Source organism: Lynx canadensis, chromosome X, assembly GCF_007474595.2.
Source record: "Lynx canadensis isolate LIC74 chromosome X, mLynCan4.pri.v2, whole genome shotgun sequence".
Lineage (NCBI taxonomy): Eukaryota > Metazoa > Chordata > Mammalia > Carnivora > Felidae > Lynx > Lynx canadensis.
This window is the reverse complement of record NC_044321.2, coordinates 29,768,524-29,794,844: the sequence shown is the minus strand read 5'-3', so window position 1 is coordinate 29,794,844 and position 26,321 is coordinate 29,768,524. Positions and strand designations below refer to the sequence as shown.

Sequence of the window (26,321 nt, the reverse complement as noted above, 5' to 3'; positions counted from 1 at the left end):
GTATAAGTTTGTCTTTGTAGCTAGGATTTATTAACATAGTGATTAGATAATTAATCATAATAGAATTTCTTGATAAATTGTTCTGAAATGATATACCATTCTTTAAAACTGGAATTATGTTTTGAATAATTCTTAGAATACTCAGATATTTCTGATTTTAGGAAGGTATAGAGGTACTTTAGACATTCTCTTATAAATATGGAATATTATTGTGCTACCTAGTTACTGTCTCATTTAGACTTTAAGTTACCACCTACTAGCATATGCAGAATCTACATAGAAATCCAGTTGTTTATAGCACCTATTATAAACTTGCTTAGAAAAATAATTAGGAGTTTCTAGTTATTTCTTTTTTTTCCTCCTAGTTCTTTCTAAAGAAGCTCTGTATGTTTCCCAAGTATAGCAAAATTTATGAAAATGTGAAAATAAGTACTGGTTTTAACAGAAAGTATACTATAGATGAATATAAGTTATTAGGTACTGGGCCTGGTCAAAATAAAGATTTTTATTTAGCTCTAGCTACTATAAGTAGTAGTAAATTATAAAATAATGAAAGGAATCCCTACAGCAATATTCATATATTCATATTCTACCCACTGAGAGCTCAAGTGAGCATCATACTGCTACATTTTAAAAATGTACATGTGCTAAGATATAATTTTACTCATTCTCTTTTGACACTGTGCTTATGGAAGCTTTTTTGAAATAACCATTAGTTTTGTGTTCACTTTGGACATAAGCAAGGTAAAACTTACTGGTGATTTGAAACATGTCACAAAAGGTTTCTCTCTGCTGTCTGAGAAACCATTAAAGAGTTGCCAGTAGCTGATTTTGGAAAAGATACTCATTACACATAATAATCCATTATTGATTTGGGTAGAAGATTAACAAATTTGGGAACTCTGACTACTTGAAACAATGCTAGTTAAAATCATGGCTTTTGATTTTGCTTGCCTCATAGTAAACATACTTACTCTATTGGTTGGCTTGTCTCACTTGTAATTGCGTTTAGTGATTCTTTGTAAATATTTATTTGGGGCCCTTTTACCTTTTTGCTCATCTTGGTTTGCTTGAAAATGGTCTGTGTTTCTCCTCTTTTCTCAAAATGTTTTTTTTTTCCCCAAATAATACCAAGCCTTATCTTGGTGTCCACACACAGATCTTGTTATCTGTCTCAGCAAAGAAATAATCTTTGCTTCTGCTGAAACATGCAATACATAAAGTCAAAACAAGCATAGCACTACCACTTGGAAACATTTCTACACAGGAGTATATAATTCATTCAGTACTGTGTGCTCTGCCTGGTACAACGAGGTGGTTAATAGATAGTTGAATCAATGATGGAAAGATGACTAAGGCGTGTGGCTTATAATTTGACAGGGAAAACAGGCATGTAAACAAGCTAACTATAATCCAATTTTTCTTAAACCATTTCTCTCTCTGCAGTTTATGAAGCAGTAAAATTCATGTGAGCACAAAGCTCAGACCAAAAAGAGGTCGAAAAAGTAATAGTTATAAAAATTATTTTTTCTTTTATTCATGTTTTCATTCATTTATTTAACAAATATATGTTGAGCACCTATAGTATGTAACTGTACTACTTTCGTGTTAGATTATGTACTCCAAGGGTATTTACTAAAAGCTGATGATTAAATCTCATAAAGGTTTTTCATCTTCCCTTTTTCTCTGAAGTCCTTAATTTAGGGTGGGCTTGTTACCTGCCTGAATAGTTGCTAGAATTGCTGAGAGATAGTCATCACTGAGCCCATCTCAAACAGTGTCCCGGGGTGCCTGGGTAGCTCAGTTGGTTAAGTGTCCGACTCTTGATTTCTGCTCAGGTCATGATCTCATTGTCAGGCTCTATGCTGACTTCTCAGAGCCTGCTTGGCATTATTTCTCTCCCTCTCTTTCTCTCTCTGCCCCTCCACCCTGCTCTCAAAATAAATAAACATTAAAAAATAAAATAAAACGTTGTCCCATGTTCCACAACTCCCTCACTGGTCCTAGAAGTCTAGACTTCAGAATAAGATATCTGTAATAACAATGCTGGCAATACTAATGAATTGAGCACCTACCATGTGTTGCACTGCTAGACATTCAGTATATACTATCTCTCTTATAAGATGAGGTATTTCTTTTCCCCATATTATCAATGAAGAAATACATTCAGAAAGGTCAAGTAATTCCCCAGTTATCCAATAGGTAAGTTGCAGAGCCAGGGTTTCAGTTCAGGGCATCTATCTCAGTTGAAAGTCCACATGGGGGTTCACAAGTCGTCTTTACTTGGTTACATATAACACATAGAAAAAGAAGTGCAGAATCAGCCTTGAATTTTGAATGCAGCTGCCAACTGTGCACTGCAGTTGGAGTCCATCCTGTTATTCCTGTTACTCCATCTCTTGGGGGGCAACACCCAAGGGAGTAAGCAATGGGAGATGTCATAAAGTCCACAACTTGATCAGTGCAACATGACTCAATCAGAGCACATCATGAAAGTGTGCAAGTTTCCAATACAGATGACTGTAGCCCGCTTCTTATTGTGTAACTGACAATGATGGCATCTAGTTCTCACTAAACATTTAGTGAAATTAAAGGAGTTGCATCATTCTGAGTCCTCCTCTTTTATTGTCTGGTTTTGCAGATCTTTTTTATTCCCCAGGGGGACTTAGGATGATTGTTTCCATTTTTCAAAGGCCTTTAGTACAAATTGAGAATTCTCAGTCTTATAATTCAGATTTTAAATAACGGAATCCCCACTAATTTTATTAATGATATTTCCTTTCTGTTTTATGTGCAAAAAGCCTTCTGCAATTAAGTGTTTATACAGAATAGTGATTTCCCCCCTCCCCAGGGTCCTGTAACTGCTTTCCACCTCTGAGCTGTATCTGATGAGAGGCTTGTGTTTTGCAGCCCTCCTCACCATCCTGTCACACGTATGAGGTGGCTGAAAGTATTTTCAGTCTAGATTTTGGCAGAAAAATCAGTGTCCAGTTTAGATTTCAAACTAAAAACGAATTCTACTCACAGATCTTTATCAGTATGAAACTACTCTCTGGCTAGAACATTTTATAGTATCAGTGCAGTAATTAATTTCATATGTACTACAACTCTCAGTAGTTACAGATGAAATTTCAAAAGGAAAAGGAGACGACTTCATATTAACCCTTAATGGGCAAATGTTTCATTCTCCAAAATGCCATTTTCTTTTTGTAAGTTCGGTATTTAGGGACTTGGCTGGTAAGTCCTATCAATTCTGTCTCTAAATTATCTTCTAATTCTATAGTTTCTTTTATGTACCACAATTGCTGCCTTAGTTGAGGGTATAACTCTTCCTCATGTAGAACATCTCAGTTCCCAAATTTGAACTTACCCTACTTTATTTTTCAAATTTTATTTTTTATTTATTTATTTTTTTTAACGTTTATTTATTTTTGGGACAGAGAGAGACAGAGCATGAACGGGGGAGGGGCAGAGAGAGAGGGAGACACAGAATCGGAAACAGGCTCCAGGCTCTGAGCCATCAGCCCAGAGCCCGACGCGGGGCTCGAACTCACAGACCGCGAGATCGTGACCTGAGCTGAAGTCGGACGCTTAACCGACTGTGCCACCCAGGCGCCCCTATTTTTCAAATTTTAATATCCGACTTAAAATGTGTACATGACTTTCCTTCATTTCCCTTTCCTAGAATCCAGTTATTGAGTTTATCTTTTATCGTCTTTTCTTCCCATTCTCTGACCTGTGTCCATGCATTGACCAGCCTTCTAAGTGCCTTCCTTCTCCAGTCTTCTTCAGTTTATAGTCTATCTTGCACACAAACGCATGAGGTGTAGTTCTCAAATACAAATCTGGCCTTGTCGCTTCTCCCTTTGGCTTCCCCAGAGGCAGAACCTAAGACAAGAAAACAGTGCAAACACTTAATCTGGGAGGTAAAAGAAGGGAACAGAAGGTGAGACAGCGAAGGGAAGGGAGCCAGTAAAGAGTACATTATCAAACCAGTTGTTGCTGTACACAGCTGGAGCTTCTCTTGGAAAAATTCTGGAAACCAATTTTACAACAGACACCTCAGAGTTATTTCATTGGAAGGACTAGGGAACTGGGGTATTTAGAAACCAAATTCTGAGAGTCATTGGTAAGGGCTAAGGTGATGCTGGGGAGACAGCAGTGTTAATTTCTCAGAGCACCAGGCTACAATCAGGCAAAGTAGCTTTAGTGGCCAGAGGAAAAGTGAGGCCAAGAAGGGCAGGTGGTGCTCACAGCTGGAAGTCGGGCTGACATGCACCCGGGTGATGAAGATGAAAGTCTATGGGTAGGGTGCTGACAGCATCTACAATTAACCTCTGAGGGGCGCCTGGATGGCTCACTCATTTAAGTGTATGACTTAGGCTTAGGTCAGGATCTCATGGTTCTTGAGTTCAAGCCTGTCATGGGCTCTCTGTTGTCCTCTTCCCACTCTGCCCCTCCCCTACTCTCTTTCTCAGAAATAAACAAACATTTAAAAAATACTTTATTAGAGGGGTGCCTGGGTGGCTCAGTTGGTTAAGCATCCAACTTCAGCCCAGGTCATGATCTCACAGTTCGTGAGTTCGAGCCCCACATCAGGCTCTGTGCTGACAGTTCATTCTGGAGCCTGTTTCCCATTCTGTGTCTCCCTCTCTCTCTCTGCCCCTCCCCCACTCACGCTCTCTCTCTCTCTCTCTCTCTCTCTCTCTCTCTCAAAAATAAACATTGAAAAAAAATTTAAAAATACTTTACTAGAAAAAAATAAAAATAATCTCTGAGATGTCTCCCTATAGAATCCAATCTGTTATTTTTATGACACACTAAGCCTTTTAGAGTCTGAACCAAACATTTCTATGTGAATGTAGCCTTTATTCCAACCCTGTGACGTTTCTATAGGTACATCCTCTTATACTGCTAAGCTTTTTACAAGCTGCTGCTTTTTCCTAGAGGTCTTTTCATCTTTGTCTGCTGACCAAGTCCCATCCAGTTCAAATGGTGCTTCCTCTCAGAAGCTTTCCCTTCTTTCTCCAGGCAAAAATGGTGTCTGGAATATTGAGTTCAGTAAACATGGAATGAATGGATAAGTGAATATGCCTCTACTATTAGTGTTGAATACATTTGTTTGTAATTACCTGTGTGTCTGTTTCCACCATAGAGCATGAAATATGACTGGTCAAGGGCCATGTTCTATCTGTCTTACCCCTTTCACCTACTACACAGTGAACATCCAATAATTGTTTGTTGAAATATCCCATTAAAAGAAAATGTTGAATATTTCAATACGGAATGTTTTCTGTTTCAATATTGAAACACTAAAAAATATCCCCTTAAAGAAAACTAGACATAAGACAAAATTAGTACCTCTAAGTTCTTGTCATGCTTCTAGCCACCAATTTCATGCTTAGTAATTTTGTTGCCTCTTTTCAAACAAGTGGAGAGAGGTATAAAATGAACTTCACATTCCCTTCAAATTCTAAAATGCTCCACAACTTCACTCATGTTGCGTCTGACATAGAGCATAGAGAATACCACATACAATGCCTATTATGTTTCATTGATTGGTGGTAAAGTAGAAATATCAGTATGATGATATTTTCTTGAGTCCTGAACTCTTCAGGTTTGTTTTTTGTTTTTGTATTCTTTTTTTTTTTTCCACAGCATCTACAAAAGGCAAGGAGGCATTTTTACCTGTGTATGTGTATTTTTATTAGATGGAGAAAGTTATTTACAAATGCAGGCTTATGTATGTTTTTTTTCCCTCAGTTTTGCTATTACATGCATTTCAGTGATTCTAAAGAGAGAAAAATAATTCAGAGGCATAAAACATTTTAGGGTAATTTTCATCTGGCTACAACACAATAAAGTTTTATCTCTAAGAAAGCTGCTCAGGAGAATATGCCAGTGGAGCCTAATGCAGTTGTATTTCCACTTTTCCACTGGAGGGAAATTATATCATTGTATTATACCATGGAGGCCAAATACTTGCTAAATAAAACACATTGAAATGAATATTAAAAGCAGTCTAGGTAAACAACTCACCCTAGAGACTGGCTGTCTCACAAAAGAACCCATAGAGCCCTTCTAGAATAGAATTCAGATCAGTTATTGCTTCTGTGTTCAAACTCCTCTAGCAGCTGTCCATCACACTTAGAATAAAATCTAGACCCCTGCCCACAGTTCACAGGGCCATTCCTGAATGGGCCTCTGGCTCTCTTTTCCGTCTCCTCTCCTACCAGTCGCCACCGTGTTCTCTGTCCTGTGACCACAGCATCCTTACTGATGCTCCACTGCAACCAACATGCACCTGTGTCACAGGTTTTACGCTACCTGTGCCATCTACCCGGATTGCTCACTCCTCACTATAGTGGCCTGCACCCCTAACTTCATTCAGGACTGTGTTCAAATGACTCCTCCCTAAAGAGGCTTTCTTCAGCTTTTGATCTGAAAGAGCAGCCTGTATCCCTCGATCTTGTTTTTTTGCTTTCTTGTATTATCATGTCTCCCATATCCTGTACTTATTTAACTAATGGGGGTAGCAACTTTTGTTTTCAGTGCCTTAAACTGTATCACTTTAGAGACATTCAAACATTCTTATTGAATGAATGAATTTGTTGAATGAGTAAATGAATTACTATTCCTAATTCACTTATATTTCAGTCACATCCTGGCAGGATCAGGCATCCTTTGACTAGCAACCAGAGTAGAGAAACCTGAGGAGAAATGCCTTTTTTAAAAAACTTAGTAACTTTGGAATTTGTTTTCTGTAGTTCATGGTTGATAGGAATTGACTTCTTGTTCTTTTTAAGACATTTAAAACATGAAAGCACTCTTTCCCTCACAAAGACACAGAGCCTGCTGAATTTTTTAAAATTAGCACATATTTACACATATTTAGCACTTACTGGCTGTAAGTAGAGGAAGTGTGGGTTATATAATGGGTTGTCAGTTGTCCTAACATGGACTTAAAATCTTTTCTGAGATTTTTAAACTATAAACAAGGTGTGGTTTCCATTTTGGATGTCAAGAGATTCTCCTTTTATACGGACCTACTTGTCCATCCACTCTCCATGGTGTGGAAGTGTGGTAGGCCACTGCCGATCTGGAGCAGTGTTGAGTTACATGGCAAAAATGTTTCAAATTCTTATACCCAGCTCCAGAAAGGTTACTTGACCCCCTAGTCAGAGCCTTAGAGAAAGTAATGATTGTGTGGAATCATGCTCTCAGGGGTTTTCTGGAGTTCATCAGCTTTATACTAGAAATAGAGGACCATTAATGTAGACTTGCTAGGAACATTAATCATATTGGTAATAAAGATCTTTTATAGGTTCTGAGAATTGATGAGCATAGACTTTAAAACGCAAAAGTCCAACTTAATTAAACACACTATCCATCCTATTGCTTTTTAAAAAATTTAATAGTGTATCTTTTTTACTATATCAAATTTTATTCTTGTCTCAGTTGTTCACATTTTTGTTGTACTTTTGGAATTTACAGCATCTTTAAGGTGACTTAAGTAATAATCATTTTAACCAAACATTTATTTTATGTAGCAGGGTGGCAAACTTTGTTTTATAAAGGGCAAGATAGTAAGTACTTTGGGCTTTGTGAGCCACATGGTTTCTATTGCAGCCACTCAACTCTGCTATTGTAGTGCGGACAATACATAAATGAATGAGCCTGGCTGTGTTCCGGTAAAAGTTTTTTTCAGAAACAGCAAACCAGATTTGGTAGTTTGCCAAGCCCTGTCACATATTACATAGTACCCCAGATATTTTTAAAGATTGTAACTTGAGGGTGGAAGCTGTCATATGGTAGAGAATGAGGCAGACACATCCCATAAATGATAGTTAAGTTGATTTAAATACAATAGAAATTGGGGCGCCTGGGTGGCGCAGTCGGTTAAGCGTCCGACTTCAGCCACGTCACGATCTCGCGGTCCGTGAGTTCGAGCCCCGCGTCGGGCTCTGGGCTGATGGCTCGGAGCCTGGAGCCTGTTTCCGATTCTGTGTCTCCCTGTCTCTCTGCCCCTCCCCCGTTCATGCTCTGTCTCTCTCTGTCCCAAAATAAATAAAAAACGTTGAAAAAAAATTAAAAAAAAAATAAATACAATAGAAATTATATAATCTTTGATCCCACATGAAGTTATGATTTTGAGTGGAAGACATCATCTCTTGTGTAATCCCATGTCTCCCATATAGAAATAGCCACAGGATAAATACCACTTTAATTTTAGATATATTAAAAAACACCCTTGCCTTTCCGGATTATTTGGTTTGTTTTATTTTATTAGGTATGACTCATCACAGTTTCTCTTTAGTCAGTTTGACTGACAGCCAACTAAATTAAGATTTAGCTAAGAACTAAGAGCTAAGTTTTGTGCTCTACTGTAGTAGCCATCATTAGTTTATGTTTTCAGTACCATCATCTCCCAGGCCTTCATTGATTTCATTCTGTTTTGAAAGTAGGTGAAGAATGAATATATAGATGTCATCTGTTACATCTCATGCAAAGGTATTATTAAATGTCACTTCTTGAAAAAAAGATGACTTTTGAGCCCCTTTTTAAAGATGAGAGGAAAAGGATGGAAATAGTTTTTGAACAGAGGAATATAAGTAAAGACATCCACAGTAGGAGTTGCTGGAATAGTCAGCTGAGTTACATGGTATTGAGAATCAGCAGCAAGAAATAGCATGTCTTGAATCACAGGTTGACCAGTTTCATCGTACAAATGAGTTCAAATTCCTCAACTCCTCAAGAGCTTAAATAAATCACAGGCATTTTAGCTGGCGTTTGGGGTCACTGTTCTTGGGGAGCTATTTACAGGTTTTGTATAGTGGAACAGTTTAGTGTATGGGACTACTGTATGCCATAACAGTGATAATTATACATGTATGTTTGTAAAGTGCGAATCACTACTTTGTATGCTCAAATAATTATATTGCACTAATTATTTCATCAAATACTATTATACTGAGGTACTAATTATTAAGAGTAATTGCTACTATATTGTGAAAGAGTGTTAAAAAATTGTTAATGTTTTGAGGTGTGCCATCTGGAAATAAGCAGTGTTTCAAATTTTTTGGCTTTTATGTTTGATTAGAAAGTAATTCTCATATATATATTTATATGTTATATCATTTTATTTTCTACAAATAACATTTTTCTAATTTTGATTTGCTTTCCTTTCAGTTGTTTTACAGGTTTGCAGCCTGGTCCTTTACCCAATCAAGTTCATTGAAACTGTGAGCTTGAAAATTTACCATGAGTTCAATTGGGGTTATGGCCTGGCATGGGGTGCAACTATATTTTCGTTTGGGGGTGCCATCCTTTATTGCCTGAACCCTAAGAACTATGAAGACTACTACTAGAACCAGCAGTCTCAGATTTTCAAAACAACCAACTATCCAACAAAAGGATTACGTCTGTATCTTTTCTAACTCACTGTTTTCTAAAACACTTGTGGAGCATCAAACAGTTTGCTCATTTGATTTAATATCTTTTGCCTTTTGGCTATCAACACTGTAACCAGCTTTTACATTCATTTTAGGGACCTGCACAAATTAAGAGAGCTGATTAGACATAGGCAAATGCTGCAAACTTGCAATATGTTCATGTCATTTTTCTTGACAAGTGAAGGGTCTGTATGACAGCAACCATTGTGAGAAGCTAGTTGGAATGAGAAATGCCTGAATCTCCTATTGCCTGCAGGGGAACAGCTGGCATAAGCAACATTTAGAAGTTCCTTTGCTCTGACAAGGATTCCTCTGTTGGAGTCCTTTATCACCTGCTTACCCCGCCCAATGACTACATTGGCCATTGGTTATTTGCTTGAATGAGCTTTTGAAGAGTGAACTGCCCTTCAGCACTTAATGGGAGTTCTGAATGTAATTGGTTAATGGTACAACTTCCACCTTTAAGAATACTCTATTTTAATGGGAGGCAATGCTTTGGCAATCAGCAGCTCCCTGTGAAGGGAGTCAAGACTTGGAGACACGTGCTTTTCATTATGTGGTTAGAAATTGTGCCTCATCCATATCTAGAATGAGGAAAATTGGGAGTCTTTACTTTCCCTGGGGCAACTAGAAAGAAATATGCATGAGTTGCTTTTGTCCTAAGTACCCTTTATGTCATTTACCAAACATGACAGCAAATAATTGTGCGTATGTAACAAGCTTAAATATTTTTATAAAGGTGAACCATTAGTATAAATGGTAATAAGTTGTTCCCTGGCCCTATACATGCATTTGCCTATTACACGTAAAAGTAATATTTGCTCTAGTGAAGTGATTTGAACACTAACCTTGTACACGTTAAGAGGCTTAGATTGGTATTCACACTTACTTACTGTACAAAAGTACATATACCTTAAAGCTTTTGCTCTATGTTCTCTACTGTTTCACTGGAAAGTTTTAATAGAATTGTATAAGAAGAAAAACTGAAATGGTGTTACTCTGAAAATTCATGATTCTTCTGTAAGCACTGTAGTTCAAAAGAGAGTAGCAATTAGAATGATCGTTTGTTAAAAATTCAGTAAAATAGAAGGCTGCTTTTTTCAAGTACTTTAAATGTCTTTATTAAAAAAATAAAAGAATAGCGATAGATTTCTATAAATGTCTAACTGTCTCAGTAGAGGAGTAGAATTCATCTGGTTATCACCTGGTCCTCTGGAGTTAACTAATGGGCTAACTGATTTGTGTACACAATTATGATGGATTTATGTCAAAGGAATCATTTGTTGGCTGTTCAGATGGAAGGAAATATCAGTAATAGGGAATGAGTTTGCAACTAATCTCACCCTGCAAACTTGTGTTAATCCTGTTGAATATACAAATTTGGATAGTTTAATTATAAACATATTTTTATATCAAATATACAGTTCTAATATGAAAGTTATAAATAGTTATTTTTGTTAACAAAAACACTAAAACAGTATGTTCTGGTTTTGGCCCTTTTGCAGAAGGAAGCATTGGAAAAATCATTTAAAACGTACTTATGTTCTATTGTATTGCAAAATCCGTTAAGAGCAGGACCACATCAATAGTATTTAATAATTTGCTTTACCTCCCAAAGCAGAGTTCTGCCTTCAGTTTGTCTTAAGAACTGTTGCGAAAACAACAGAAAAAAAAAACTATTTTATTATTCAAATGCTTAAAAAAAAACCTTATCTTGTGACTTTTCTATAGAATCACAAAGTAAATATCAAGAACCAGGCTTAATCTTATTTTAGCAATGACAGACAAAAGGAATTAAATGTATCCTAGAGAGAAACCTTTATTAAAGTATATGATTCTCTATAGAATCATGAGAAACTATGGGTAGAAATTTTGCAGAAAGATATTAGTATTATAGAATCTTTTGAAGCAATTTTCTTGAGAAATAATAAAATCTGGGCCAGTCTTGCAGTTAATTGCGTATTGTCAGGGCAGCATGAGAAATACGGTATTTGTCGAATGGGGATTTCATCTCCTACACCCTCTCTATTGTGAGAGAGTCTCTTTATTCCTGAATAATGGAAGAACAGTACTTTGGTGCTGACATCAATGAGGCACTTTTCTTGGTTCTAGTAGAGGATGCAGTGTGCTGTTAGACCAATATCACATCTCCAGTCTTAGCAAGTTTTCATTGTCTGTCAATATGACAGGCTGGAAAATGACAGAATACGTTATAGGCTTAAGGCACACGTATTTGCAGTTCACTGAAAAGTAGATTTCTTATATGACTTTTTCCCCCTTCCCAGTGAAGAGTCCTATGCTATATTTCTACTGTCACTAATATTTAAAAGTATTTCATTGCTAACAGGCTCAGTACAACATGAAAGGTGTTGATCATCCAAAATACTGTTTTGTCTATCAGAATAAACACAAGTGAATTTTCACCTACATTATGTCGTTGCAGCTTTAGGTTTGTTTGATGTTTTCTTACAAGCAAAACTGTTAACTACAAATCCATTGTTTATCTTAGATATATACACATACACACATAGAGCATAAAGTACTCAGCAGGGCTAGTTATTTGGATTTCTTGCACAACTATTTAGCTTTTTGTAAGTTCAACATGTAAATTTTAAAAGACAAATATAGAGAGACCTATGTGTTTGAAATATAAATGATATATATGGATTAGCATGTACCTGTATATTATTAAACATGCAATGAACTGACTGGTAAGTGACGTCTAATTGTATGGCTAGCAATGTAATTTATTCAGACTGTATTTTTGTACAGAGCAGCGCACACTAACCTATGCCTCTGTGTCCTCTTTAATGCCTAAAACTGTGCCTAGAAATTTCATCTGTCTTAATAAAATTATACTTCATGCTGTTGATGCTATAGTTTCTCTACCGCTGTTCTATATTTATTATTTTTAAATATATGACATGTTTACTACTTAAATATGAATCCATGGTATTCTGGTTATTTTTTCTAACAGTCCTCTGGGGGAAACCTGTTTATCACTCCAGTGGTTTTGAGTTTGCAGTTTCACGAATGGTTCTTCATTTCATGGTTTTTGTAGCTGACATGAAGTTATCTATGTGGAAAAAATAAAAATAAAAGTGGTTTCACTGATGTGGTGTGACCTGTGTCTTCTCTACTGTGTAGACCTATTAACAGGTTCCTAAATTACATGTCTTCAGTTCACATTTTCCTTTATAATATATACTTTTTCAAAAACAGAACATAATATGACATGTTTATTTATGTAAGACTTTTTAAAACTAGTTGTTTTCATATTCTCTCCCAAGATTCTTTTCTGTCCTCTGCAGGTGAGTTATATGAACAATAAAAGAAAGAATGTTGACTTGAAACTTTGTTTTGAAATGCACTGGGAGGAGATAACAGAGTAGGCTATCCTTTTTCCGCCTCTACTGACACAGTTAGAAACAGGAGTAGCAAGGGGTTGATAATTCTATTTTGGGTTTTGTTTCATTTTCAGCATTTGCAATGTATGTTAAAACAGCCTTTCCTGCACTATTTCTAATTTTTAATTAGAGAAGCACTTTGAATTTTCAGTGCACATGCACATGTGTATGTGAAGGAGTTCATAAAGTCAAAATTTTGCATCAGCTTTATATATAAATGGTGAGTGTGCTTGGAAAGAAATTTAAATTAAGTGATAAAATTCACTTGTATGATTGCCAGAAATTTTTCTTGAGGATAGAAATAGAACCACATATAATTGAATAAACTTTCTTGTGTTGATAAAATCAGTTTGAACATGAATTACATATATTTGTTAGGATATCCTTTCATGTGTCATATGAACCCTTAAATTTTGAAAGGTTCTCAGTATTTTTTCCTGCCAAAAAATATTGTAAATCATCTGCGAGCCTATGCTATATTTAATATCAAACTTCCAAAACTACACATATTTAACAACTATAAATTCTAACATTTTCACAAATTTTCTATCATCTTGGAAATTTGCCTTTCAATGGCCTTATTCTAATTTGATGGAGTAGCATCATTCATCTGATGGATTAAAATTTCAATATAAATTATTTTCATTTGTATACAGAATTCTCCTGAGCAAAACATGTTTACAAACATGTCCTGCCTGGTAATTATCCATGACCCACTTTCTCTGAATTTGGAAGACATGGAGACATAACTTCATTCTGATTTGACAAGGGAATATCCTTTGCCTTCAGGGATTTCATTGTGTACATGAAACAGGAAAGTAATTTCAATTTGCTTTGCCATAATGGCCATACAGCCTGTTAGCAGTTTCTTTTATTAAATCAGGCCCATCCTATGTCAACACGGTGTCCCATTTTGAAGGTTTTCAAGTCATTCAGGTTAGAAAATAAATTGGTAGTGAAATTACTTTCTATTCTGTAGAATGATCCACCAAATACCTGGATTTCTGGTTTACCAAATTCTCATGACCTTCTGCTAACAGCTTTTCAGGAGTGCATTCGTAAATGAGATTAAAAGAGCAAATAAAAATTAGAATTATGTGCTTAGCATTTTCACAGGAAGCTCTAACTTATTGAATAACATCTATGTCAACTATTGGAACATGGTATCATAGCTACTTAATGCCAAAGTTAAAATCACACTAAGTAACAAAATGCCACCTAACAAAATGCCAACAATTTTTCTTGCATGAGTTAGGTCTTCAGACTGGGAAGTCCTCAGATTTTGAACAACTGAATGTTGCTATGAAGAGAGAGTCCATATATCTATACTTGGAAAATCTGTTTTCAAAGAGTCACCAGCTGGGTGACTCATACATTTATATTCCAGCAGTAAGTCTAATGGTTCCAAAGTATAACTAAGAGAACAGGAGCTGAACTGTTCAAGTGGGAAGAATAATATGTGGTGTTTCTAAGCCAAGATTAACAGCACACAAAGAATGGTGTTCTTTATAAAACTAAAGCCGTGTTGAGTGGTTCACCAGAGAAACTCAGTTTTGGCAAGCAATGATTTCCAAGTTGAATGACTTCATAGGAGTAATGATTATAAAAGAAACTTGGAACAGGTACGTGGAAAATCATGTCATCAAACCAGCAAAAACCTTGAATACTTCCATTTCTGCATGTGGCAAGAATTAATGAAGAAAATAGTATCTAAACATATATATACTAATTATATATCGTATATAATGACACCTTACATAGATGTGATGATGGTACTTAAGAGTGCCCCTTGGTTGCTTTGAATTTATCATTATAAAGGTAAAATAAGAAATATCACACAGCCTATTTAATTTTTTTTATGAAAATGTGGTTCACAAGAAGAGTTCAAATATATTGTTTCAAGTCTGAACAGACTTAAGATTATTACGAATGGGGAGTTAAATTTTTAAGGGTTAAATGGAGAAGAAACACTACTTTGCTGGTCTTTGGTACCATATGTTAACTGAAAAGACATAATGCGCTCATGCTTGGCAACCTCTCCTAGACAAACTTCTATATCAAAGTGTTTTTGGAAAGTAAGTCCCCCTTTGTGGCCATATCACTGCTCACTGGTAGTGTGGCAACTCCTGACATCAAGAACAAGTTTTCCAATTTTTAATATTTAGGTGATTCTTCTTAAACATTATCTAGCTATTACAAGTATGTTAAGTATTTGCATAGTGATGTGTCTGAAAGAAGCAAAGTGAGAAATTGCAATTGTTGGGAAGGAAAATTTTCCTCTACCATTCAAGGTTTGTCCCCCGCCCCGCTTGGTCTTAAGAATTAAATTGACATGAGACAGATAAACAGGAGAAAATCAAATTTCATTACGTACATATGGGGACTCTAAAAGACTATGACACCAGAGGCAGTCAGGCAATTGAGGCTTATATGCCCTCGAGAGCTAAGGAAAAGTGGGTAGGGGTCTGGGGATACAAAGGGAAGGAAGGAAGTTCACAGGAAGATGAGAAAGTAAATGTTTGGTAAACAAATATTTGCTGAGCCATCCAGAAACAATGGGACAGTCTGATCAAACAGGACTTGCTACGGTTCCTCCCTGTCCACCACACCTAGTTCATATTATACTGTAGTTATGTATGGGGACAGCTCTCTCCTGAAGCATATCCTCTAAATCCTTTTAGGCAGTTATGGGGGAGTCAAAGAAGAAAACAACTTGAGTGTTCTATTTCTTAAAAACAATGAGCCTAGGGGCGCCTGGGTGGCTCAGTCGGTTAAGCGTCCGACTTCGGCTCAGGTCATGATCTCGCAGTCCGTGAGTTCGAGCCCCGCGTCGGGCTCTATGCTGACAGCTCAGAGCCTGGAGCCTGTTTCAGATTCTGTGTCTCCCTCTCTCTCTGCCCCTCCCCTGTTCATGCTCTGTCTCTCTCTGTCTCAAAAATAAATAAACGTTAAAAAAAAAAAATTAAAAACAATGAGCCTAAAGTAATCCACATGCCAAAAGACACATTTTGGGGTGGGAAATTTTGCTTCCCTAAATGATAAAACTTTTAACATTCATGATCATGAAAATTATGTTTCTCATTCAACTGTGAATGCTGTTCACTGTTGGAACAACTTTGGCATAAATTTGACATAATATAGAAATCCTTATGTATTTCACATAAAATTTCCAGTTAAATTTTCTGAAGACCTTGATATTTTTAAATGCTGCTTAATGAAGCAGAATTTCGGGAAATCTATTCTCAGAATATTTCTGTGCAAACCTTAATATTTAGCACATATCCTTCTAGCCAATTTTCAAGATATGGAATACTGTGAGTTACTTTCTCCCATTTTTTTCAGGCATGTATAAAATTATTTTTTCCCCTATGTGTATCAAAAGTCATTAGCATATAGTTAGCCAGGTATTTGAGCTTTAGGAAGCTCAAGTATGATCCTAAACACAGCAACCTCTTGCTGCCAGTGATTGCATAACATTTTTGAATTAGAAATGCTCTAGAAGTTGAGGCAACAATTAAGACTTCTCATGCCCATTCAAACCAAAAGCACTGTTTGGCCTCAGAATTCTTTGACTATTGTGCTATTTGGATGGTGAAAACATGTGTAACATGTTAGGAAAACATGCTGTTTTCCTAAACTAAGCCTGGTTTTGATTTCTTAGTATAAACATGTACAAATTTCATGCATTTAGATGCTTAGGATGGTTTGCATATTATCTATTTGGGAAGTGGTACATTTTTAGATTTACAATTTAATGGAAATACAAAGTTATAGTCAGAGTAAGTATTGGGGAAAATTATCTATAAGAAAAGGAGATCAAACAGTTTGATCTTCCAAGTTTTACCACTTAGTCATAACTGTGTGGTATAAGTCTGTGTAGACATGAGAGTAGAAGCCTGACAGGTTGGTGTAATTGATTAGCTTTGGAATCTATGCTCCACCCATAATGATTTTTCTGAGAACAATAGTGGACTTGGGAGGCGGCTGTATTTGCACCACATGACCCTGCCCCCCTGGTCAGAGGTAATTACAGCAGAGATGGTTCCTGCCTTAAGCTAGACTCCTCTGTTTCTCTTGCCCATTAATTTGGAATTGGTCTCTGCATGTAGCTAGTAATAAAATGCATAAACCATGGGGTTTTGGGGTGTGTGCAGGGATGCAAAGAAAAACTACAGAGAATAAAGGAACGAAGTAGATACTCAGAGAGAAACAGTCAAAAAGGACCATGTAAGACACAGAGATATGAAGGAGTACCAGTTCCTAGTGAGATCAAGCTGACTTGTGTTCCATGAAATACTCCTGTGCCCTTCCAATAATTTCCTGTTTTGATTAAATCAGTTTTAGTTGGAAACAATAGAACTTCTATTAGACAAAGCACCCTTTATTAGAGGGTTCAATATTCGAGTTGTGCTAAATGTCCAAAGAAGAATTGGGAAGTACATGAAGATTTCTTTACACACTTCCCATCCCAACCCAGGGTGCCAACACTCTATTTCCCTGTCAAAATTTGCTTCCAGTTGTCTCATTCACAGTACAATGTCTTATTCACAGTACAATGTAGCTCAGGAAAAATATTTTAATGTGAACTCTCTCTTCTCAGTATATATTTTTTTTCCAGGATCAAAGTCATATGCTGAGAGCGAAAGACCGATAATTATCAGATGGCATGAAAGCTGCCCTGGAATCTCTGAAGCCACTCATGGTAATTTCTCCTCCATCTTACATCCAGAATGCATTGGTAATCACCATTAGCCCATAAGGGCTGTTGCACCTCACAACTCCAGATTCACATGTGTTCTCCATGAATGTCAGTCTTGCTGACTTTGCCTATTTCTTTGCACTTATGGCTTATCTTGAGGATTTCAGAGTAATACTGCACACACAATAACATCAACCAAGGTTTCCATTACCTTCACTATAGTGCTGCTGTGGGCTCAGGTAAATCAAGCTCAAGTAGAATCAAGCATGTTGCAGCAAACCCATTAATTGCTGCGTAAGCAAGTCATCTTAATGGTTACAGTTATTCTTGGATCACCCTTTGGCTACAAAGTGGTTCCACACATGAAAAAGTAGTTATATACAAACACAGACAACTAAACCCAAGGTCAAAGACTAGTCTCTCTCACATTGGTGTTCCCAACTCAACCTAGGATTAAACAAGGGATGGAGAGTAAAACCTCCCTCATTCTTGCTATTGTGTCCTCCTAAATGCAAATCCCTGTCTCTGTGTGTGTATTTTAAGAAGAAGAATATTCTTGTTCATGAAAATCCACTGATGAAATATGTATTTCAATATCAGATGCACTATGATATAGATACCAACACCTTCAAGAGGAGGCTTGTTCCTTCATGCAATGAGATAAAAAATATTTAGGTGTTTAAATGACATACTAGGATGATATTTTAGTTCTTGGTGCAAAATACTATAGGCAAATTATCTCTCATCTTCACAGCTGTCGTTCAGGGACTAAGTTATCTACTTAGAGAGTTTTTTTTTCTCCTATTTAATTTCGAAATTAAGTTCTATTGATTGATGTAAATTTCAGCTGTGATGGACATTTTTTTCTATGAGTCTGGATGACAGCAGATGGCCTCATGCCCTTAAGACGAACTGAGTCAGAACCAGAAGCATTCACCGGTCTAATACATGATCCCTTCTTTCTGTGAACAGTTATCTTCAAATTATCTGGAGAAGCCACATGCATGCAGAACATGAGACAAAAGAATGGTACTGACAAAGGGTACTAATGCAAAAGGGGACCCTTAAGACTAAATTCATAGAAGACTTCAGGGATATGGCAGGACTTTCTCTGGGCCATTTTAGTTGTTTTAGTATCTGATATCACAAAATACTCTACATCATCATTTTCTCATTTGTTTAAATTTCTCAGGCCTTCGAAAGATCCTCAAACACATTTAACAAAAAGTCCAATCCTTTAGCACAGTCTTTTTTCCTGTGGTCTGAACAGCAAAAGCCATTTGTTTTTGAAATACCAGGCAACTGTCCCATTTCCTGGGTCAAGGGAAAATGCATGCCTTGTTATTTTCCATTTTTATTTGGATCTAATAATGCAAGGCAAAATCATTTTACATTCCTGACTCCTTCATCAGGAGAATGACATAAGAATCCACATAACAAACATAGCACAAGGCAGTTAGGAGTGCTGTATTTTACAAACTATATTTAAATGCTGCAGGAATAAGAATAGAGTCTTAAAAATACATCAGGTCAGGACTTGCTTCCTCCTTTTTCCAGTCTTTAAATGCAAACGCATGCATACTGACAACTCTCAGAAGAATAGCCCTAATGAGAATTTCTCCCTTTCCCAAGGGGTGCCCTCTGCCACCATCTATTTATGGAATAATAGTGGGCTCCCTCCTTCATTCTCACATCGTACATTTAAAAGAGCAATTTCCATTTTTAAAGTATTGCTGAAAGGAAAGAAGTCGTCTTTTATCACAGTCAGGAAAGGTCAGCAAGTCAGTAATCCTCCATTCACTTACTGACAGAAATATCCTTTCCTCCCACAGCAGACCAGAAAAGTGATTTATTTGAGATTGGCATTAATACATAAAATGGCCAGTACACCTAGCTATGCCTGGGCAATCCCTTACATGGTCCAGAGGCTTCTTTTATTACCTGCTAACGCTGTGAATTGAATCTGTTGGAGCAAGCATTGTAGATAGGATTCTCAATACCCTCCCAAGCGCTCTTCCATAATATCTAATCCTGGCAAGGCCAAAATATTTTCATAATGAAGACCAACCAAGAAGCTCTGTTTGCTTCTGTGCCCAGATGTTGACCTTTCCTTTGCATTTGCGTGCACATACACACAGATGACCCTATTTACAAAAGTTTTCTTTGTTTGGCGCAAACTGCATATTTGTTTTTAGTCCTTCAAATATTCAGTAAGTTTTATTGTGTTTTTAGTATCGGCCCAATATTGTACAAGGCAATGGGACATTACTAAAGGTATAATCTGAGAATTCACAGGTCTTTTGATTCAAGTAGGGAACACAAAGCATTTCACATAGAAACAATAATTCTGCAGTATATTGTGGAATATTTGCAGTTCTCAAAGTGAGTTCACTGATTTTTTTTACAACCTAATACTTTACAATATAGAGTATATAGCAAGATTTTGACCAAAATGAATACATGGTTAAACAAAATGATATATGTAAGAATCAGTCTGAATTTTCCTGTCCAGTCGTAGGCTAAATATTTTCTTGCGGAAAACAAAGCAAATCTCTACTTGTGACCTGTATCTTGTATAATCTAAGACATCACTGATTGTAAGATTGTAGGTACCAATAAGAAAGGAAAAACCGGGAATGGGTGGAAGGGTGGTCTAACAGGAGTCCTCCAACTAAAACTGGGTCACCAAAGGCTATAGCTTCAGTATAAAACTAAACATTTCAATAGAGTGGCCACAGAGAAAGGTACAGCAAAAGAACCGTAACATTTCAACCTCATCACTGGGTGGCAAATTTGAACAACTGGTCACTACTCGCGCAAGTTTGAGATCTGAATTCACACTTTCAGTGTGGTCCAAGAAACCTCAAGCAGAGAATTTAATTTAAAATGGTCTCAGATGGGTTAGTGCCTCAAGTTGGCTGGCAAAAGCAAATGAAAATTCTCTCTGGAAGACCTTAATTTTGATCGAGGCTGACAAAGACTGAGGATGCAGTTGATTATAAGATGCACTCTGATTTCATAGGTGTGAGGAAATATGTTTTAGGATTAAGGAAATATGGTTATTACTTATTTGTAAGTGATTAAAAGACTTTCACCTCAGAATTAGCTCTTACTTATGATTAAAATATTGGAGATTTAAGAAGAGTTGCCATATATCCTAGTTATTATTTTTCAGTGTCTTTAATTTTAGGAGACTTATCTATCTTCTGAGATATATTTCCAGCCTAGCAATTCCAAGCTAATATGTCCTTATTCACAAAATAATAATGGTGAAAGTATTAGATAAGACTTTAAGTAGTTTATTTGAAAGATATGGTCTCTATAAGCAACGATTTAAAAAAAAAGCACAATGTTTAATGGTAGCTTAGGCTAAAGGAATTTAGATAAAACAGAAGATAATCAGGGTGCTTCCATACATGATGTTCTAATTAATATTGTTTGGTTGTTTTTAAATCTGTTTTTATTGTGAAAGAAAACACATGCAAAAGTGTACAAATACATATGCAGAGCTCAGTAATTTATCACGGAGTGAACATCCATATAACCATAACCAAGATCAAAAGCCAGAAATTGTCATGCTTCTTTCATCACTTTCTTCCCACTTTCCCTCACCCTAGAGATAATCATTTCCTTGTTTCCTTTTTTTTTTAAATAGCTTAACTACATAACTATTCATCTGATACATTACAGTTTTATTTAGTCTGCTTTTTGAATTCAGGAAAATGGGCATACACAGTAGTTGTTTTGTTTCTGTCTTAGTTCGTTCGATATATGTCCTTGATATTTATCCATGTTGCACGTAAACTGAGTTTGCCCATCTCACTGCCTTATAGTATTCCTTTATATGAAGATGCCACAATTTATTTATCCAGTCTACTGTGGCTGGACATATAGTTTGCTGTCAGGGTGGACTATTACAAATATTGACGGTATGATTATTCTTGTCCAGATCCCTTGATAAACTGTGCACACACTTCTGTTGTGTATTTATAATTTGGAATATAATTGATGGGTTATTAAGGATTCACATGTTCAACTTAATAATCAAGCAGTTTTCCAAAGCAGTAGTATCAATTTATATGCCCAGCAGCCATGTAATAGAGTGCCAATTTTTTCAGGCTTTTTTTTTTCTTTAGTCATCTGGCCTGTGGGAAATTTTGTCAATGACTTTTAAGAATACATAAAAATTGGCATATAGCATTGTATGTTTAAACTGTCAGGATTGAAAATTATTGACAGGCTAGGACACTGAAGCAATGACAATAAGGTAAAATTCAGCAGGAATTCTACAAAGTGACATCATCTGATCAAGTACATTATGAAGAGACTCAGAACTTCACTTGAAATGGGAGGTCACGAAGGTGTAGGTATTAGGGGGAAAAAAGTGCTATCCAAATCCATATTAAGCAGGGTGAGTTTTCTCTCAGCCTACTTTGTATATGCCCGTCCCTTAATGAGGACTTATCATTTCTCTCAGTAGATGTTTGTTAGTTAATGTAGAAGTGAATGAATGAATGACTGAATAGTTTGTGTTGAAAACTGAACACCAGAGAAGGACACTCAAGAGCAAAACTCTTCTGAGTGTTCTCCCTCTTTCCTCTTTCCTATTTCAGAGGACAGAGAAAAATAGGTGACAATTATCAGAGAAACAAATGGTTAAAATAGGAAATGGCTAAATCAAGCCTAGGATTTTTTTGGAGACGTTGATAAAGCAATAGGCTTTGTATAAATCATTTAAGTCTTTAGTTATGCTTTCTGGAGAACTCTCTTTTCCTGTTATGTTTAATCTATTTTTTTGGTTCTTTTTCCTTTTTTCTTCTCTGTTCTTCCAAGTTCACATTTTCTTTCTTTCTTTTTAAAAGTGTCATTTCTGTGTTTTATTAAAAAAAAGACTCTTGCAGACAAAAGCCTCCCAAATCAAGATGTCCCTCTTCCTATTTCTCTTCAGTTCTCCCCATTATTCATTTCACCCAGTATAACATTCTAGTTGTATTTTTTGAAGAAAATAATAATTTGGGGGTTGACATATATAAAAATGAAAAATCAAATGGAATTTTAAAAATTCATGCCCATTAGAGAATCTTCCATGTAAATAAAGTCACACCTCATAAACTTAATGCCTATTAGCATCTCCAGACTTTTCTTTTTTATGTTTATTCCAATTTCCAGGAATAATCAGCTTCTTGTTTTGCACCATTTGTATTTGCATGCCTCCTTGAAGCTGAGGAATAAATGCCTGTTTCACTGCTATTTCCCTAGGTTATTTTGGTTCAGTGGACTGATGTGTGTAACGCTTCATAAAATTAAGAAATATGTTATTAATGCCTTCATTTCCCCTTCAGGTTTTTTGTATGATCTATGCTACAGATTGCATTTACTGTAAACTTAATCTATTTTTAATGACACTTGCCAAGAAAACCATAGCTTTATTTTTCTGTTTACTTGGTAGTTGCCTAGCAAATAGCAGCGGTCTATCACCGATTCGGAAGGAAGGTGGCATGTTAAATTTCACCATTTATCAGTTTTCCCTGTGTAACTGGCATATGAAAGAACAGTGCATTTTAAATCATCTTGTGCTTGCCTGGGGTTTCTTTTTTTATGAGACAAAGAAAAAACTTAGTTGAAATTTTACAGCATCTTTGAAAAGGAGTTGCAGCTTCATAATAATGACTTATATTTTTAGTGTGCTTTAGCATTGACAAAGCACTTTGAAAAAAAAAATAATCTCATTTCATCTTCACAAGAACAAAGCCATTCAGTATACTGGTTAGAATATGGCCTCTGAAGCCAGACTCCCTAATTTCAAACCTCTCCTCTGTTATTTACTGTGTTCAGTGTTCTGAGCCTGGGCAGTTTACTGAACTTTTCTCTGGGTCACAGTGTTTTCTTTTGTCCACTGAGGATGATAATAGTGCCTAAAGATTTGTTGTGTGAATAAAATGAATCATTTGTATCTGTTAGTTATTGCCACAATAATAGGTGTACTGATATAAATCTTCTGGGGTTTATAACTGAAAGTTTATAGCTGGAGGTTGGCTAGAGGTTGGCTATACTAATCATGCCTGGTCTCCTGAACAGGTGTGGGAGTGGGCTGTATGTCAGTTGATCTAGGATGGCCTAGGCTGGAATGACTGGAAGTCCTTAACTCTGTCTAGATGTGTTTTATTCTCTAGTGGTCTATCCTGGACATATTCACATGGCAAGAGAGGACAAGCCCCACTGCTGAAGTTCACTTCAAACCCCTGCATTCACTCACCCATGCTAACATTCCATTGACAAAAATAAGTCAAGTTGTTGAGCCCAGACTCAAGGGACAGGGTAGATCTGCCCACTAGTGATGGGAGGACACTAAAAATGGATTATTGCAAAGGGCCCGAATAGAGCGAGGGGTAAAAAAATGAAGTTATTATAATCTACTATAACATGTCAAACAGCAAAGTGCCTATAAGACAGAAGATTCAATAAATGTGTAACTCTTACTACTAGGTTGATCCAAATGAAATTATCATTTTTGTAGATAAAAATGATCAAATATCAGCAATTTTATATGATTCAACCTCAAATTACCATTACAACTTCCCGTAAAAAAAGAATTACCATCTACAATTTTCAGTGGAAGAAATTGAAGCCTAATTAATTTTCAAGGTTACTCAGCTAGTAAATTTTAGTTCTTTTATTTCAATGTAGTCTTCTGACTCTAAATCCAGGTGTCTTCTCTTACATTACAGCTGCATTACGAGATGCTTGGTGATAGATAAATTATTGCAACTATGATATGAGTTTATATATAACATAGAGTCATAATTTCCCAACTTTTTAAAAAACGGGTTTTAATTCACTTTATTCTTCTCATATAAAACTATGTAGTGACCACAGCTGGAGCCAGGGACCTTACAAGATGGTCAGTGAATTCATCATTGAGAGACTTGGTGAACAGTCTCTTTCCAGAGGTGGGAGGTGAGATAACTATAGGTCTTGGAAATGGTATCAAAAGTGGCCTTGGTGAAGTTACTCCCCATGGCAATGCAGCCTCTGATTGAGGTGTAGCAGGTGTCATTTCTGGCCATCATCAGTAGCTTCTTGGGCAGTGCCTCTGGGGGCAGCGATGAGGTACACCAGCACAGAGCCACAGCGGCTGGTCACCTTGCATGGGACAGTGTGGGCCTTGCCCTGATCTTGTTCCCCCAGGAGACTCACTGCATGGGGATGATGGGGATGATGATTGCCAGGAGGATGGCCTCAGGGATGGAAATGGCTATCTTTTTGGAGCACTTAACACCCAGACCAACCTGTCCCTTGTAATCTCACATGGCAACAAATGCCTTAAACCTGGTCCACCAGCCAGCGTGGGTCTGCTTTTGCACGGGCATAATCTTCAAAACCTCGTTTTTCAGGGATGCCCCCAGGAAAAAGTCAATGATCTCAGAGTCCCTGATCAGCAGGGAAAAGAGAGAGATCTCCTCCAGTGGACTTGATCTTCATGTCCTTGACCAGGTGGCCCAGTTTGGTGATGGGGACCCACTCTTTGTCCTGAACCTTGCCCTGGGGAACCTCGATCCAGACCATAGCTGGACTGGGTCGCAGATGCCACTGCCGACGTCTCTGCTGAAGCCCAGGTGGCCTTTCAGGGCCCTCCAGGGCCTTCTGCAGCACCAGCGTCATCCGCCATTTAGTGTTTTCTCAGAGAAGAGGCTAATTTCTCAACTCTTTTATCCTCATAAAACTCATGCCCTGCTAGTGAGTACAGACATCTGAAATACCTGGTCTTTTGCCAACAATAACCCTGTAGCATTCCATCTCCTGGTTACTAGCTCCTAGAAATAGAAACGAAGCTGGTAGTAGCTAAATGCTATATTACTACTCTTAGAAAAGCCATGTCAAAAGCACTTGTGAATTTGTGAGTTATAGCTAATTACATTATTTTATGCCTGTCTCACTTATAGTTTCCTAAACACGGTGGCTATGATATTTTTTCACATTTATTTCTTGTTTGTATATCTAATTATATTTTAGCCAGTTAAACAAATACATTCTGTATAAATATACATTTGGATTATTTTTACATATGTACCTATAACATATTTAGCATTACACTATGCATCACAATGTTTCTAGAGATGCCCTGTGTATTGTCTTTCACATGGCCTGTACTCAAATTGACTAGATTAGTAAATAGACATATAGTTACAAAACAATTGATTTCCCTGTGTGTGGATTTGGGTCAATCAATTAAATGAACACCCAAATCAAATTATCCTTACATTTACAAATCATGTTTCATATAGCTGAGATGGACAGAATATTTATAAAGAGTAATAAACTATTAAAGCTCCTCATTATCATATATTACTGCTGAATTAAGTTTCCTTATCTGTCAGTTAGTACCTTATTTACAATACATCCCATTTCATTGCCCCCCCCCCCTTCCTACTCCCACTAAGGTCAAGATTATTGAAGGATTCTTCATTCTCTGAAAAACTGGTAATTTTGTGGCTCCAGAATTGTTGCTTAATACATTTTAAATTAAATGATTATGCCGATTTATTTTGTTGGTGTTGTCAGATCAAGAAGGACATATATTTATTACTAGTGTGAAAAGCCATCACATGTTATCAGCACTAGTGATGCACTAAAGACTCACACACTCCTTAAGCACTCCTTTTTTTTTTTCTGCTCTGAGCCTGAAAAATGTGTGTACATGGAACACCTGCCATATGCCACCTAATGGAAGTGACAGAAGAGGCCATCACAGGGTCTATAACT

General features: G+C 36.7%; 1 protein-coding gene and 1 pseudogene across 1 annotated transcript in view; one reads left to right on the top strand and one right to left on the bottom strand.

Moving 5' to 3' along the window:
* The window catches only part of TMEM47 (transmembrane protein 47), a 30,351-nt gene extending 17,785 nt beyond the window's left edge, over positions 1-12,566 (top strand). The window contains exon 3 of the mRNA XM_030305660.1: positions 9,190-12,566. Within this exon, the coding sequence (XP_030161520.1) occupies positions 9,190-9,368 (179 nt within the window). The 3' untranslated portion in view covers positions 9,369-12,566. The remainder of the gene's footprint in view (positions 1-9,189) is intronic.
* Positions 12,567-24,417: 11,851 nt separating this feature from the next.
* Positions 24,418-25,227, bottom strand: LOC115506742 (annotated as a pseudogene).
* Positions 25,228-26,321: the final 1,094 nt, after the last annotated feature.